At 35.1% G+C, this 13,440-nt stretch overlaps 1 protein-coding gene across 4 annotated transcripts in view; it reads left to right on the top strand.

Annotated features, from left to right (window-relative positions):
• WDR70 (WD repeat domain 70) overlaps nt 1-13,440 on the top strand; it is a 295,418-nt gene that overhangs the window by 49,049 nt on the left and 232,929 nt on the right. For all 4 annotated transcript variants that reach the window (XM_045862134.2, XM_064596782.1, XM_064596784.1 and 1 more), the window contains 2 exons: nt 8,280-8,339; nt 11,701-11,834. In XM_045862134.2, the coding sequence (XP_045718090.1) occupies nt 8,280-8,339; nt 11,701-11,834 (194 nt within the window). The remainder of the gene's footprint in view (nt 1-8,279; nt 8,340-11,700; nt 11,835-13,440) is intronic.

Raw genomic sequence — 13,440 nt, 5'->3', positions numbered from 1 at the left:
GGAACTCTTAAAGATAACTCAACATAGTATAGTACATAACCTATGTCGAAGTAATTCTGCACTGCATATCTGAGATACTGAAACTTGGTGAAACCTTTTTATCTCAAGGCATTTTATACTGGGTCTCCCAACAGTTTCTAAAATATGTACTTTCAGAAAAAACCTTTGTAGCCATAGGCTCATAATAATTTCTTACTCATAATGGGTTATAATTATAAAGTACTTTGTCACATTAACTAATTTGGTCATCACAGCAACTCTGCTTTGTTTCCCAAATGAATCATTTTAATAAATACTTACTCTTTGTAGACAGGAGGTTAGGGACTGGAGGCTTTCAGTGGATAATTAATTCAAGTTGTGAAGATTTGGGAATGATGTATACATTGTTGCCCTGACATGGCGGAGGTGGACCTTTTTTTTAGGAGTAGGGCAAATGGTAAAACCCAGGACCTTTGTTTATAGTTGTCAAAGAAAGGCTTTTTAGGGTGGGAGTGAAAGAGTGGGAGGGAGGAGTTTCATTGTAGGGGTTCTAGAAAGCCAGGTTGCTCCTTCTTATTTCTGTTATAACACTCTCCCACAAACCACCGCCCAACTGGCAAGCCCAACTCCTTTTTTATTCCGTTCCTGCCTGGAGTAGTTAATGTTGTGGGTAAGGGTGGGCTCTTACTATATATATATTAATAAGTAATATATAGAAAAGTACCATTGTAAATAATAAGACTACTGTTAGGCTCTTTAGGTATTAGTATCTTTTTTTTTTTTAAAGAATTTTATTTATTTGACAGACAGAGACACAGCGAGAGAGGGAACACAAGCAGAGGGAGTGGGAGAGAGAGGCAGGCTTCCTGCCAAGCAGGGATCCCGATGCAGGGCTCGATCCCAGGACCCCGGGATCATGACCGGAGCCAAAGGCAGGTGCTTAACGACTGAGCCACCCAGGCGCCCCTAGATATTAGTATCTTATAAGAAACTGCTTTTTAATTATATAGGAAGTTTTTTTTTTTTTTAAGATTTTATTTATTTATTTGACAGAGAGATACACAGAGAAAGAGGGAACACAAGCAGGGCGAGTGGGAGAGGGAGAAGCAGGCTTCCCGCCCATCAGGTAGCCCGATATGGGGCTCAATCCCAGGACCCTGGGATCATGACCTGAGCCGAAGGCAGACGCTTAACACCTGAGCCACTCAGGCACCCCATAATTATATAGGAAGTTTTTTTTTAAAGTAATCTCTTTACTCAATGTGAGGCTGGAACTCAGGACCTCTAGATCAAGAGTCACATGCTCTACTGACTGAGCCAGCCAGGCACCCCAGTCCTTTTTTAGTTTGTTTATTTTTTAGTAATATTCTATTTATTTTTCAACTTTATTGAGGTGTAATTGACAAAAATTATATATATTTAAAGGGTATAATGTGGTGGTTTGATATATGTATAAATTGTGAAATGATTACTACAGTCAGGTTAATTAACACATCCATCGCCTCATACAGCTACAATTCTTTTTGTGTGTGTGTGGTAAGAACACTTAAGATCTACTCTCTTAGGAAATTTCAAGTCATCATGCTGTACATTAGATCCCCAGAACCTACTTGTAACTGGAAGTTTGTACCCTTTGACCAGAAACTTCTTCAAAACATTAATTTTCTAAACTTAACTTGGGACAGTAGTCAAATGTTGCAGAAAATTTCTAAAACAAAAATGTGTGAATGCTGTGAAAAGTTATTGTTACTAAAAGCAATGGAGAACCATTGAAAGTTTTCAAAGAAAAACAACCTAAGAAGGGTAACATCATGGTAGTGAGCAGTGCAGAGAGAAGTGAAGAAGATAGCAGTCAGAGAAGGACTTTTCAGTGAGATAGGGGGAGTGTTCATAGTTTCAGATGTGAGTAAGTTTAAGGTAAACCATGTCATCATAGAATGTCATGAATTACCTCATCTAATTTTTTTTTTTAAGATTTTATTTATTTATTTGACAGAGATACAGTGAGAGAAGGTACACAAGCAGGGGGAGTTGGGAGAGGGAGAAGCAGGCTTCCCGCTGAGTAGGGAGCCTGATGCGGGGCTCGATCCCAGGACCCTGGGATCATGACCTGAGCTGAAGGCAGACGCTTAATGACTGAACCACCTAGGCACCCCTGATTTTTTCATTTTTATAAGTGAAAAAGCTAAGGTTCTAGACAACTGAGTGACTTAATGCAGGTTACAGTGGAGTTAATTGCAGAGTCCTGTCTAGATTTCAGGTCTTCAGAAGTAGCAAATAAGAGCAGAAATACTCAAAATTTTAGGGTGTCAGGGAATGATAAGGCGTATGTTCATGGTAGCTTTTGAAAATAAATGTATCTTTTGGTATAAATCCTGTTGGCTTATTACCTGTATTGTTGTATGATAAGAAAATTGTCATCTTTGTGTTTATTGATAATGTAACGGATTTTAAAAAATAATATAATTTCTGATAAAATTTAAGAATGACCTATCCTTTTTGAGTTTCTCAGCCTTAACACAAGTATAAAAAGTTATTTAACAACATACTTTTAAGTCATGTTACTGAGAAACGTTCTCCAAGATTGCAGCTTGCAATAGGGCATAAACCGAGGGTAATTGAGAGGTGGTTTGGGAATACTACTAATTGAAAGATTGGAACCAGCTGTGAGAATTAGATAGGAAATTGTCTTTCCTTCCTGCAATATTTTAGACCTATAACTTTCCATTTTTGGAGGAAGATTTTAAACATTTGATAAATGATTTATTTTGAAGCTTACCTAAAGTTTATTAGAACATTAAGAAGTATTCAGGCTTAATACTATGCATCTTTTTTTTTTTTAATACTATGCATCTTTTAATTTTTTTTTTTTTGCTTATGTGGACTTTATGAAAATTCTTTTTTAGCTTTGATAAAATACACATAAAATTTATCTTAACCATTTTTATTTTTATTTATTTAAAAATTATTACATTTTATTAAGTTTTTTATTTTAATTCTGGTATAGTTACATACAGTGCTATATTAGCTATATATACTAATTAGTATATTAGTGTATATATTATATACAGTGCTATATTATATGTACTATATAGTGACTCAACAATTCTATACATTACTCAGTGCTCATCATAAGTATATTCTTTAATCCCCATCACCTGTTTCAACCATCCCCCCCCCCCCCAAATCTTAACCATTTTTAAATACAGGTCAATAGTGTTACATTGTTGTATATTCAGTCTCCAGAACTTTTTTATCTTGTACAGAAACTATACCCATGAAACAGTAATTCCCCATTTTCCCCTCTCTCCCAACTCTGGCAACCACTATTCTACTTTCTATGAATTTGACTACTCTAGATACCTCATAGGAATTGTACAGTATTTTTCTTTTTATGGCTTGTTTCCCTTAGCATAATGCCCCCCAAGTTTATCCATGTTTTATTGTCAGAATTTCCTTCCTTTTAAAGAATGAATAATATTCCATTATATATTTCATATATGTATGTACACACATATATGCATATATACACCACATTTTGTTTATTCACACTTTGGTTGCTCCTATCTTTTGGCTGTTGTCTTGCTGCTATGAACATGGGTGTACAAATATCTCTTGGAGAACCTGCTTTCAGTTCTTTTGGGTGTATACACAAAAGTGGAATTGCTGAATCATATTTTAAATTTTTTGAGGAACTACCACACTGTTTTCCATAGCAGCTGCCCCATTTCTGTCCAGCAATGTGTAAGGGTTCCATTTTTTGTATATCCTTGTCAACATTTTTCTTATTTTTTTTTAATAATAGCCATCCTGTTATTGGTATCTCAGTGTGGTTTTGATTTTCATTTCCCTGATGAGTAGTAATGTTGAGTATCTTTTCATGTACTTGTTGGTCATGAATTTCTTCTTTGGAGAAATACCTATTTAGGTCCTGTGCCAATTTTTGAATCAGGTTGTTTTTTGTTGTTGTTGAATTGTAGCAGTTTTGTATTTTTGGATATTAACCTCTTATCAGATATATGATTTGCAGACATTTTCTCCCATTCTAGAAGTTGCCTCGTCACTGCCTTTCCCTTTTTCTGCCCAGCAATTTAAACTCTATCCAGGCAAAAATATTTGCAGTGTCAGGATTTATTTTATTCTCTCCTAGATGCTTTCCACATTCACCTGGGGAACCTCTATTTTTCCAAAGGCATCTCAAGCATCTCTTCTGTAAAGCCTTTTCTGATCACCCTCTACTTCCCCAGGCAGAATGGAATTGAGCACTGAACCCTGTGTGTTCTTCTGTCATAGCATCTGAAACATTTTAGTGTTGCCTATTTGTTTACCTGTCAGTTTTGCTTTACTGGATTGACAGTGCTTGTGAGCAGTGTCTGTGTTGTTCGTCTTTTTATCTTTAACTGTAGTCCCTGGTGTATGGTGTATAATTAAATAATAAATGTTTTTTTAAGAGAATGTGTGATGATGAATAATTATTAAGTCAGTCTATTGGATCTCCAGAGTTATACTAGAATAGACTCTAATTTTGGTTTTCTGTGATACCACATGGGCAACTATTTCCAAAATGGTTTCTGGGAGAATGTAGCACTCCTTTGCAAGTTCCTGGTTGGTAGTCCTCATTCTCTCCACACAATTCATAGCCACTTTGTGTCAGATCTTTATTACTGGGTAGACTTTTGATTAGGGCTTATAGTACCATACATATATAACTTTTTAAACTTATGGCAGCTTTATCCCAGAAAGGTTATTTCTGATTTGCAAGTCTTTTGAAAATACTTTAAGGGTATATGTCAGATGGAACTGCTCATGTTATTCCAGATATATTTGCTATTCTTGTTATGAGGGCAAACCAAAGAGCCTGGGAAATAATCCTTTGGTTGGCATTTAAGACCAAACCAGAACAAAAGCTGGTATCTTTCCTCCTTTTCCATTAAGACTAGCTTTTGTTATGAATTCTTATAATAAATGACTTCATTGAAGTCTTGTAGCTTGTGATGTCCCCTGGCGTGAAAATCATGAAAATATTTTACTGTTATAGCAAATTTAACATTTAAGCCATATCCCAAAAAGTCATTAGGAAAAGTTCTGGAAAAAGAACAATCACCATCAAGTGATATGCTACCAAAAGATGGATTGCTACTATTTTAGATGATTTAGTTGTGCCAGTTATGTGGTCTTTTTATGAGTTATGCCCTACATAAATTCCAGTAAAACTTTGATTTTAAATGTAAACAACATTTATTTAAACATTTAATTCACTCCTAATGTAAATACTAAATTGTTCTGTGTTCTTGTAAGTTTTAAGTGCCAGAAATTGTCTACATATAGGCACATTGTACATTGAATTCAATGAAATAATTTTCATCCTACCTCTTAGTGACAGTGTTTCTGTTTTGAGTGATGAAAAAGTAATTAGTTATGAAATGAGACACTGACTATAATAGAATCTTCTCTAAGTGAAACATTTGAACTGTTCTCCTGTTTTTTTTTATGAATACTTAGCACTTATACATGAATTTTTATTACTTACAAATGTTGTCAACTGCAAAGAGAGCAGTGGCTTACATAATTTAATATAGGGGTAGTCCAGAATACATTTGTTCGACTTTTAAATTATTTTAGAATTTGTGTTGGAATATTGGTATCTCTGAAATCAAGGTATGTGCAGCCCTTTTCCAAAGCATAGTGAACCATACTGTAACGTCTTATATTGAAGTAAATTGTAAACTGTCCAGCAGTTTTTTAGGTTACTGTGAGGTTAGGGTTCCTGTTCAGTGTCTTCTCATTTCCTAATCTTCTTCATTGCATTGTGGTGGTAGTAGACTACAGTAATCTCTGAGATGCAGACAGTCTAAAACAAAACTGCCTTTAATTCTTTATACTTGCAACTTTTTTTTTTTTTAAAGTAATTTCTACACCCAGAATGGGGCTGGAACTCATGACCCCAAGATTAAGAGTCACATGCTTTACCGACTGAGCCAGCTAGGCACCCCTGTACTTGCAACTTTAAATTTACTTTTGGTCTGGGGTATAATCATTTGGTTGTTAAAGTTTTCACTTTTTGAAAACCTCCGTTATCCTTTATTGTCACTTGCCAGGCTGATCTGATGGATAGCACCTGCTCTCCTTTATGGACATAAACATTAATGTTTGAAAGTACATTAAAAAGTACAATCTAATGTGATCTACAAGGTAGACATTCGGCCATTAATTAATTCCAAAACACTTTTGTGTTTGTCTGCCATACACCATCTGTTTTGTGGATTGGGGATTCAGAGATAATAATAGATATACACAATCTTTGAGAAGTGTCCATCTTGCAATTTGGTTACGGAGTGGTGGGGAGGGAGACAGGTCAAAAATTACGATGGATTTTGATAAATTCTGTGATCGAGATAAGGAGAGGTTATCTCCTTATCTGAGACATGAGAATGCATGGAAGGGTCATTTAACCCAGAGTTTGAAATGTTGAGAAATGCTTCCAGGAAGAGGTCACATCTCAATTGAATCTTAAAGGATGAGTAGGAATTAGCCAGTTAAGGAGGAAGGGAAGCCTGGAAATAGACTAAGATGATATGATAGGCGACATAGGAGGTGAGCCTTAGAATAAAGGATGGCTGTCATTTATTGAGCACCTACTTTGTGCTGAATGCTGCATTATAAGGCTTAAACCACTTGCCTCATAGTAACCTAAAGGGCAGGTGCTATTATCCTCTGTATACAAATGAGGAAATAGAGTTGCAACTCTCCTGTAGTTATGACAGGGTTATTGAGTGGCAGGGCTAGATTGAAAAATCTAGTTTTTCTTGGGGCATCTGGCTGGCTCAGTTAGATCACACGACTCTTGATCCTGGGGTTGTGAGTTCAAGACCAACATTGGGTGTAGAGCTTACTTAAAAAATAAATAAAAGAAAATGTTAAAAAGAATGTTCAACCTTATAAAAAAAATACAAATAAAAACCCTAGCTTTTCTGGCTTCTTGTCGAGCCTGCTTCCTCCCAGGAAAGAACAGGTTCAAGAAGAAGGAAGTAGTTAAGTAGTTGCCATGCTGTTGAAAGGTCAGTTGTGCAGGTTAAGTTCTGAAAAGTGTCCAGGGGCATTTATAGTGACTTGTTTGTTTATTCAAGAGGTATTTACTGAGAGTCTCTTAAGTGCCAAGAACTGTGCTGGGCATTAGGAATAAAAGGACGTGCCAGAGTGGTAGAGGTAGAAGGGTGAAAGGAAGCAGAGACACTTGAGTGAAAACTTGTGTAAAGAAGCTTGATTGCAAAGGAAAAGATAATGATATAGCAGTAAATATAGCGGAAATTGTGTATGTGTGTGTGTGTCTAATATGGGAAGTACTTTAATTGTTTATGTGCAGAGGAGAAAGAGCCATAGCAGGGGAAGAGTTTATGATGAAATAAAACTAGTGATTGGTTGATTCATCAAGGATGTTAAAGAATGAGGGGAGACAGGGACCAAAGTCTGTTAGATTGCACATACCTAATTAAGTAGATTGCAGGATGAGCCTCACGTAAATTTGTAATGGCCCTAGAATTTTAGTATGATTACCCAGCTCTTGGATAATGGAAACTTGACTAAACAATGAAACTTCATATTCAGATGATCATCTGATTCCTTATGTATGATTTATGCATCCATCTTTTCTCTTCCTCGATTATCCTGGCCATACCTCCTGTCTATCATACCATTTCTCATATTGCATTAGAGTGATTGATCTCCCCCTCCTCGACCACATGCTTCTTGAAAGGGGGAATGGTAGAGGCTATGTCTGATGCTACCCAGCATCTGGAATAATCTCACTTTAATAAATGCTTATTGAACCAATGAATCATTGAATGACTCAGTTCCTTATTTGTGTTATTTTTGAGCAGCAGTGTTTTGAGTTTTAAACTTTCAAGAGTTAAAAGGTATATATCTACCCTGTGCAGATTTTATTTTATTTTGTGTAGTTAAGCACTTTAAGGTATGCCCAATTTTCAGTGAAAAGAGGACTTTAAATATTTGGATGCTGAGAGGGCTTACGGTTCCATACAACCTAAAGAGTTTCTTAGTTTTATCTTTTTTGAGATTTGAAGTACATTTATTATCAGCTCAACAACTGTAGTCTATCTAGAAGTGCAGAGATAAGATACTCTCAGAAATTTTATTTCCTTTTTTTTTAAGCGTTGTGTAAAAAGCTAGTGATGCAATTTTTAAAAATTATATTTCTTGTGAATGTGGCATGTAGTCCTGCCCCCCCCGCCCCGCCCCATATGTTGGATACTCATTGATGTCATGGAATTTTCTTTTTTCAGAATCCTGTCCAAAAGATTCCTGACTCACATGAAATAACTCTAAAGCATGGCACTAAAACAGTAAGTTTAAAAAATTTGATTCTTTCCTCTCAGTAACAAGGCTCTCATGGAAAAGTAAACCAATGATACATTTGTATTAAGGCTAATTGCACAATCAACTGATAACAGAAGCTATAGGCATTAAAGAAAAAGATTACATTTCTATTCAATCAAAATAACCGTTGTGTTTCATTTAAAATAGCAACACTTATTGTTATGGTTGGCTTTAAAACCTTGTTCTTTGATAGAGGAACATTACAAGTGAAAAAAGAAATGAAACTAAAATACAGTTTTCCTTTTTATGGTGTGGGAAAATTTCTCATTACCCTTAGCTTTATTTCTATATCGTAAAAGGCCTGAGTTCGTTTTTTAGATGAACATTGAGATAAGAAATGAATATAAAATAGTTACTGTATTGCTCTAAGATTATTATTGCTTAGACTTACAGATTCTATTTTTGTATTGCTATATTTATGTTAAAGATTAATAATGTAAAATTTTGAGTTATAACATGAAATCATTTTTATTGTAAAGCCATTAAAGTAGTAGTTGAATGAATGAAACCTCATGAATGAAAGAATAAAATTATCTTGCTTTCTCTTTTCAACGAAACTGCCTTTTTCTAGGTGTCTGATATGTAAAGCAGTAGAAAAATACATCCCATAATGAGGAAAACATCAATCAGTAGAAATCAACCCAGAAATGATGCAAATGATAGAATTAATAGAGAAAGATGACATTCTTCTTGCTGAATTTTTTGCTTTTGAAAATACCATTTTCATAAAAATATTTGTTAGAGTATAGTAGGTTTATTGTTGTTTTAAATGAAGTGAACAATAAATATTTTAAAATGGCTTAAAGTTTTACTGTGGTAAATACAGGTACATATAACTCACATAAACAAATGCTTTTTGGGGTCCTCAATAGATTTAAAGAGTATAAAGTGGCTTGAAACTTAAGTATCTGAGAACTGCTGTTTTAAGAAACCATTTCCATCTGATTTGTGATCTTATATCTACTTTTTATTAAATCAGAGTTCTGGTATTTTTCTGAAATTGTGACAGAATTTTACTAATTTTCATGTTTTTAAGTAAATTAGGAAAGGAACTGTAGACAGTTCATACTTAAACAGAAGCTTCCCTATCATTTAGTTCAGAGATTTTTTTTTTTTTAAGATTTTATTTATTTGACAGAGACAGCGAGAGCAGGAACACAAGCAGGGGAGTGGGAGAGGGAGAAGCAGGCCTCCCGCTGAGCAGGGAGCCCGATGCGGGGCTTGATCCCAGGACCCTGGGATCATGACCTGAGCCGAAGGCAGCCGCTTAACTGACTGAGCCACCCAGGCGCTCCAGTTCAGAGATTTTTACGAGTGTTCATGAGTTTTACATGTTTTATTTAAATATTTCTATTTTTTTAAATTTAATTTTATCTTTTAAAGAATTATAATTAAAAACATAGTGCCCCCTTGTTTTGCACATTAAAAAATCAATTAGAGCTTCCTTTTTTTTTTTTTTTAAAAAAAACAAACGTTTATTTAATTATTAGAGCACACATGAGTGGTGGGGGGAAGGGCAGAGGGAGAGGGAGAAACGGACTCCCGCTGAGTGGGAGCCCTTCTGAGTGGGGAGTGCTCCGCAGGGCTCGATCCTAGGATCCCAAGATCATCCTGGGATAATCCTGAGATCATCTGGAGATTATGACCCGAGCTGAAGGCCGACCAATGATTCTTTGGAAGTTGGAAGTTGCTGGCTCCAAACAGCCCTTTCCTTTTCCCCACGGAGGACTCAAGGAAGATACCTACGGCTAGTCATCAGTTCTCCTACCTTGACTGTAGGCCTCTGCCCCTGTTCTCCATGCTGGCAGTTGCAGCGAGGGAGTGGAGCTTACACCCTTGAGGGGAGGACAGGCACAGAATAGACAAACCACAAATGAATTTGCAGTTTCAAATTGTATTGTAATGGGATGAACACTGGTGCAGTTAGTCCTATCAGGAGGAGGACACCTCTTTAATTGTAACAGGAGGGTAGAAGGATAGAGTGGGCATGGACGTACTTTTGTTTGTAGTTGGTAGTAGCAGAAGTCACTTCCTAGACTTCAAAAGCTACTGTTTATTTTTATTATTTCTATTTTTCATTGTTTTAGGTTTTAGGACATATAATTGTTCAGGCATAAAAAATGACTTAGTTCTCCTTTGAATGCTTTCTTTAACACATTTAGAGTAGTACCTATCTAATTTAAACATATAATAAGTCATTAATTATATTTATATATAATTCCCTTATGTTCTGAAATCAGTGTTTGCAGGTAGTGATTGAAATGAGTAAAATTATTTTGTAAATATCTGGTTTTAATTACAGTAATTTTATTACATTAATAACATTTCAAGTCTATTAGGAGAACTGATTTATAGTTGCTTCCTTTATATAAAACTTTGATCTTTTTAGTATTTCAGATATGTATGGTAATATCTGTTAATTATTTCTTTTTTTTTTTTTTTAAAGATTTTATTTATTTATTTGACAGAGAGAATGAGAGAGAGAGCACATGAGAGGGGGGAGGGTCAGAGGGAGAAGCAGACTCCTCGCCGAGCAGGGAGCCCGATGCGGGACTCGATCCAGGGACTCCAGGATCATGACCTGAGCCGAAGGCAGTCGCTTAACCAACTGAGCCACCCAGGCGCCCATGTTAATTATTTCTAATGTATTTTTTTTCCTCCTGAGAGGGCAGTAGATCCAGGGACTTCCTGCTTAAGAATAGTGAGTTACCAGTTGGGCATTCACATGTGCATTGGACCTAGGAAAATTCACAGGGAAGGCAGATATTTTATGGAAACAATATAAAAGTGGTATTATAATGTAGTTAGTCACTTATAAATTCAGCTTTAAAAATAACTGTTTAAGGTGATTATGTTGAGTCATTTAGCCATATACACAAGAAAATAATTTCTACTTTGTCCTACTTCATTAAATAGATTTCTTAACATTCCCTTTGGCATTTTCTCATTTTGGTAATTTTAGATTCATGTGGTCTTCTTCTGTTAGTGGTAGTTAAAATATCAAAAGGTTTTCTCAAAATTGTTTATTGAAAAAGCTGAATTATTTATGAGGTTTGGTAGGTAAGTTGGGACTAAGCTGGCAAATACATTAATTACATTAAAATATTTTTTCTTCATTTCAAAAGAAATAACAGTCATAATAACAAGGTCAAATAATAGAGAAGATGCTATCCAGTCACACTTTTTAGAAGTAATAACAGCTGGTGGGCTGTACTTCCAGTGCCTATAATATAGGAGATCAGGTTAGAGAAAGGAAATGGAGGTTATTGTAGACTGTAAGTAGTTTTCTCCAGTTAAATTTTTTTTTTTTTTTTTTTTTTAAACCAGGTTTCTGCTTTGGGTCTGGATCCCTCAGGTGCCCGTTTGGTGACTGGAGGATATGACTATGATGTTAAGTTTTGGGATTTTGCTGGAATGGATGCTTCTTTTAAGGCATTTCGATCCCTTCAGCCCTGTGAATGGTATGTATTGCACAACTTAATACCTTCATATTTGAAGATAGAGCTGTTATCATTTGAATTCCGTCTATAATGCTTTGTACCAAAATACACTAAGTTTATATGACCATATGTTACCTTCATTATTTGAATGAAAGAAAAATGTACCTTAGATTTCTTTCCTTCACTTTCATTAACCTAAATTTTAAAGATGTTTTCAGTCTTTTGTTGTTTTGTAAAAAAATATTTGTATTTAGAGATTATTACCTTGCCTAGTTTATTTCAATACTCTAGTAAATACTGTGTAGTGTTATGTATATGTGTATGATATATGCTAAGCCAATAACCAGGTGCTAGCCAGCGCTGCACTGTGCAGGTGTGGTCAGCTAGCATTATATCAGAAAGGGCTTTACATGTTGCAACCACAGGCCACCTTCTTATTTCTGTTTTTGACCATATCTTTTTATCTTTATCTTTTAGGTATCTTTTAGATATTAGATATCAAAAATAGATTTTTATTGGTGAAACTGATATCTTGTTAACTTGCATAATGTATGTTGGAAATGAGGTCTTACTAACTAGATATTCAAGATAGGTGAATTAGCTGAACTTTACTTAGACCCAATTTTCTACTCTTGCATGAGTAGGGCTTAAGAATCTAGTTTGCCTTTAACTTGAACTCTTGGGGATGATGGTTTTTGCTAGACCTAGTATCTACCTGTAAACTCTGGATTCTTTCAACTATATGGATAAAGTTCCTATTTCTGGGCTATTGAGTGTTTGCTTTCAGTGAACCTTTCATGAAAGTGGTGGTTGGAGTAACTGAAAGGCTAGAGAGCTGGGATTTTTCTTAATCTTGCGGAGCAAGTCATATGAATTGTTTTTGCTTACTTGCTAATAAATGCTTAGATAATAAATGTCTATATATGGCTCAGAATTGGGTCTGAGACTTCAGATTTCTCTGGCAGCTACAGTTATCTAGCAAAATAACCTAAAAGTTATATCTAAACATGGCTCTGGTCAGTTTTGTACAAATCATACTGACTTGTAAATTTTGAAGTCCTAACTCTTAAACTATCTTTAGTAGAGATCAGAGAATTCCTTAAATGAACATAGCAGATCTCTGATCAATTGGAAAGGAAAAAAAAATTTATAAACAGGGTATCTCCAATGATGGCTGTATTTAATAAAGCTCTTATTTAAAATAGTAACTTGGTATCTTGAGTTAGTATGATGACTTTTAAAAAATGTATTTAAAATATGAGATAATATCTTTTATTCCCGTTTGATAGTCTCTTGATTAAGGATTGTGTTCCCCTTCTACTTTTACAACTGTAAACTCACTTGTTCAGGATTATTCAGTACTCTATTAATGATCAGCTCCGAATAGAATCATGTCTCATGAGTCTCAAGCCAGTGCTCTATTACTAAACTGTGTCATTTGCTATGCTGTTGTAATTGAAAATGCAGAAAAACCCAAGAATAAGCTTATTTTCTCTTCCATAATTAAATTGTTGCATCCTATATATAATAGTGAGCTATCAAAGGGTAGATGGGAATAAAGAGAATTCTTGACAATCTGTACAAGATTAATATAAATTCTAGTACTGCAAACAGATGGTGAATGTTA

Source organism: Mirounga angustirostris, unplaced genomic scaffold, assembly GCF_029215605.1.
Source record: "Mirounga angustirostris isolate CCGP_5_RB_7025 unplaced genomic scaffold, mMirAng1.0.hap1 SCAF_7, whole genome shotgun sequence".
NCBI classification, from domain to species: Eukaryota; Metazoa; Chordata; class Mammalia; order Carnivora; family Phocidae; genus Mirounga; species Mirounga angustirostris.
The sequence above is the reverse complement of the archived record's forward strand: the minus strand, read 5'-3'. Positions and strand labels throughout refer to the sequence as shown.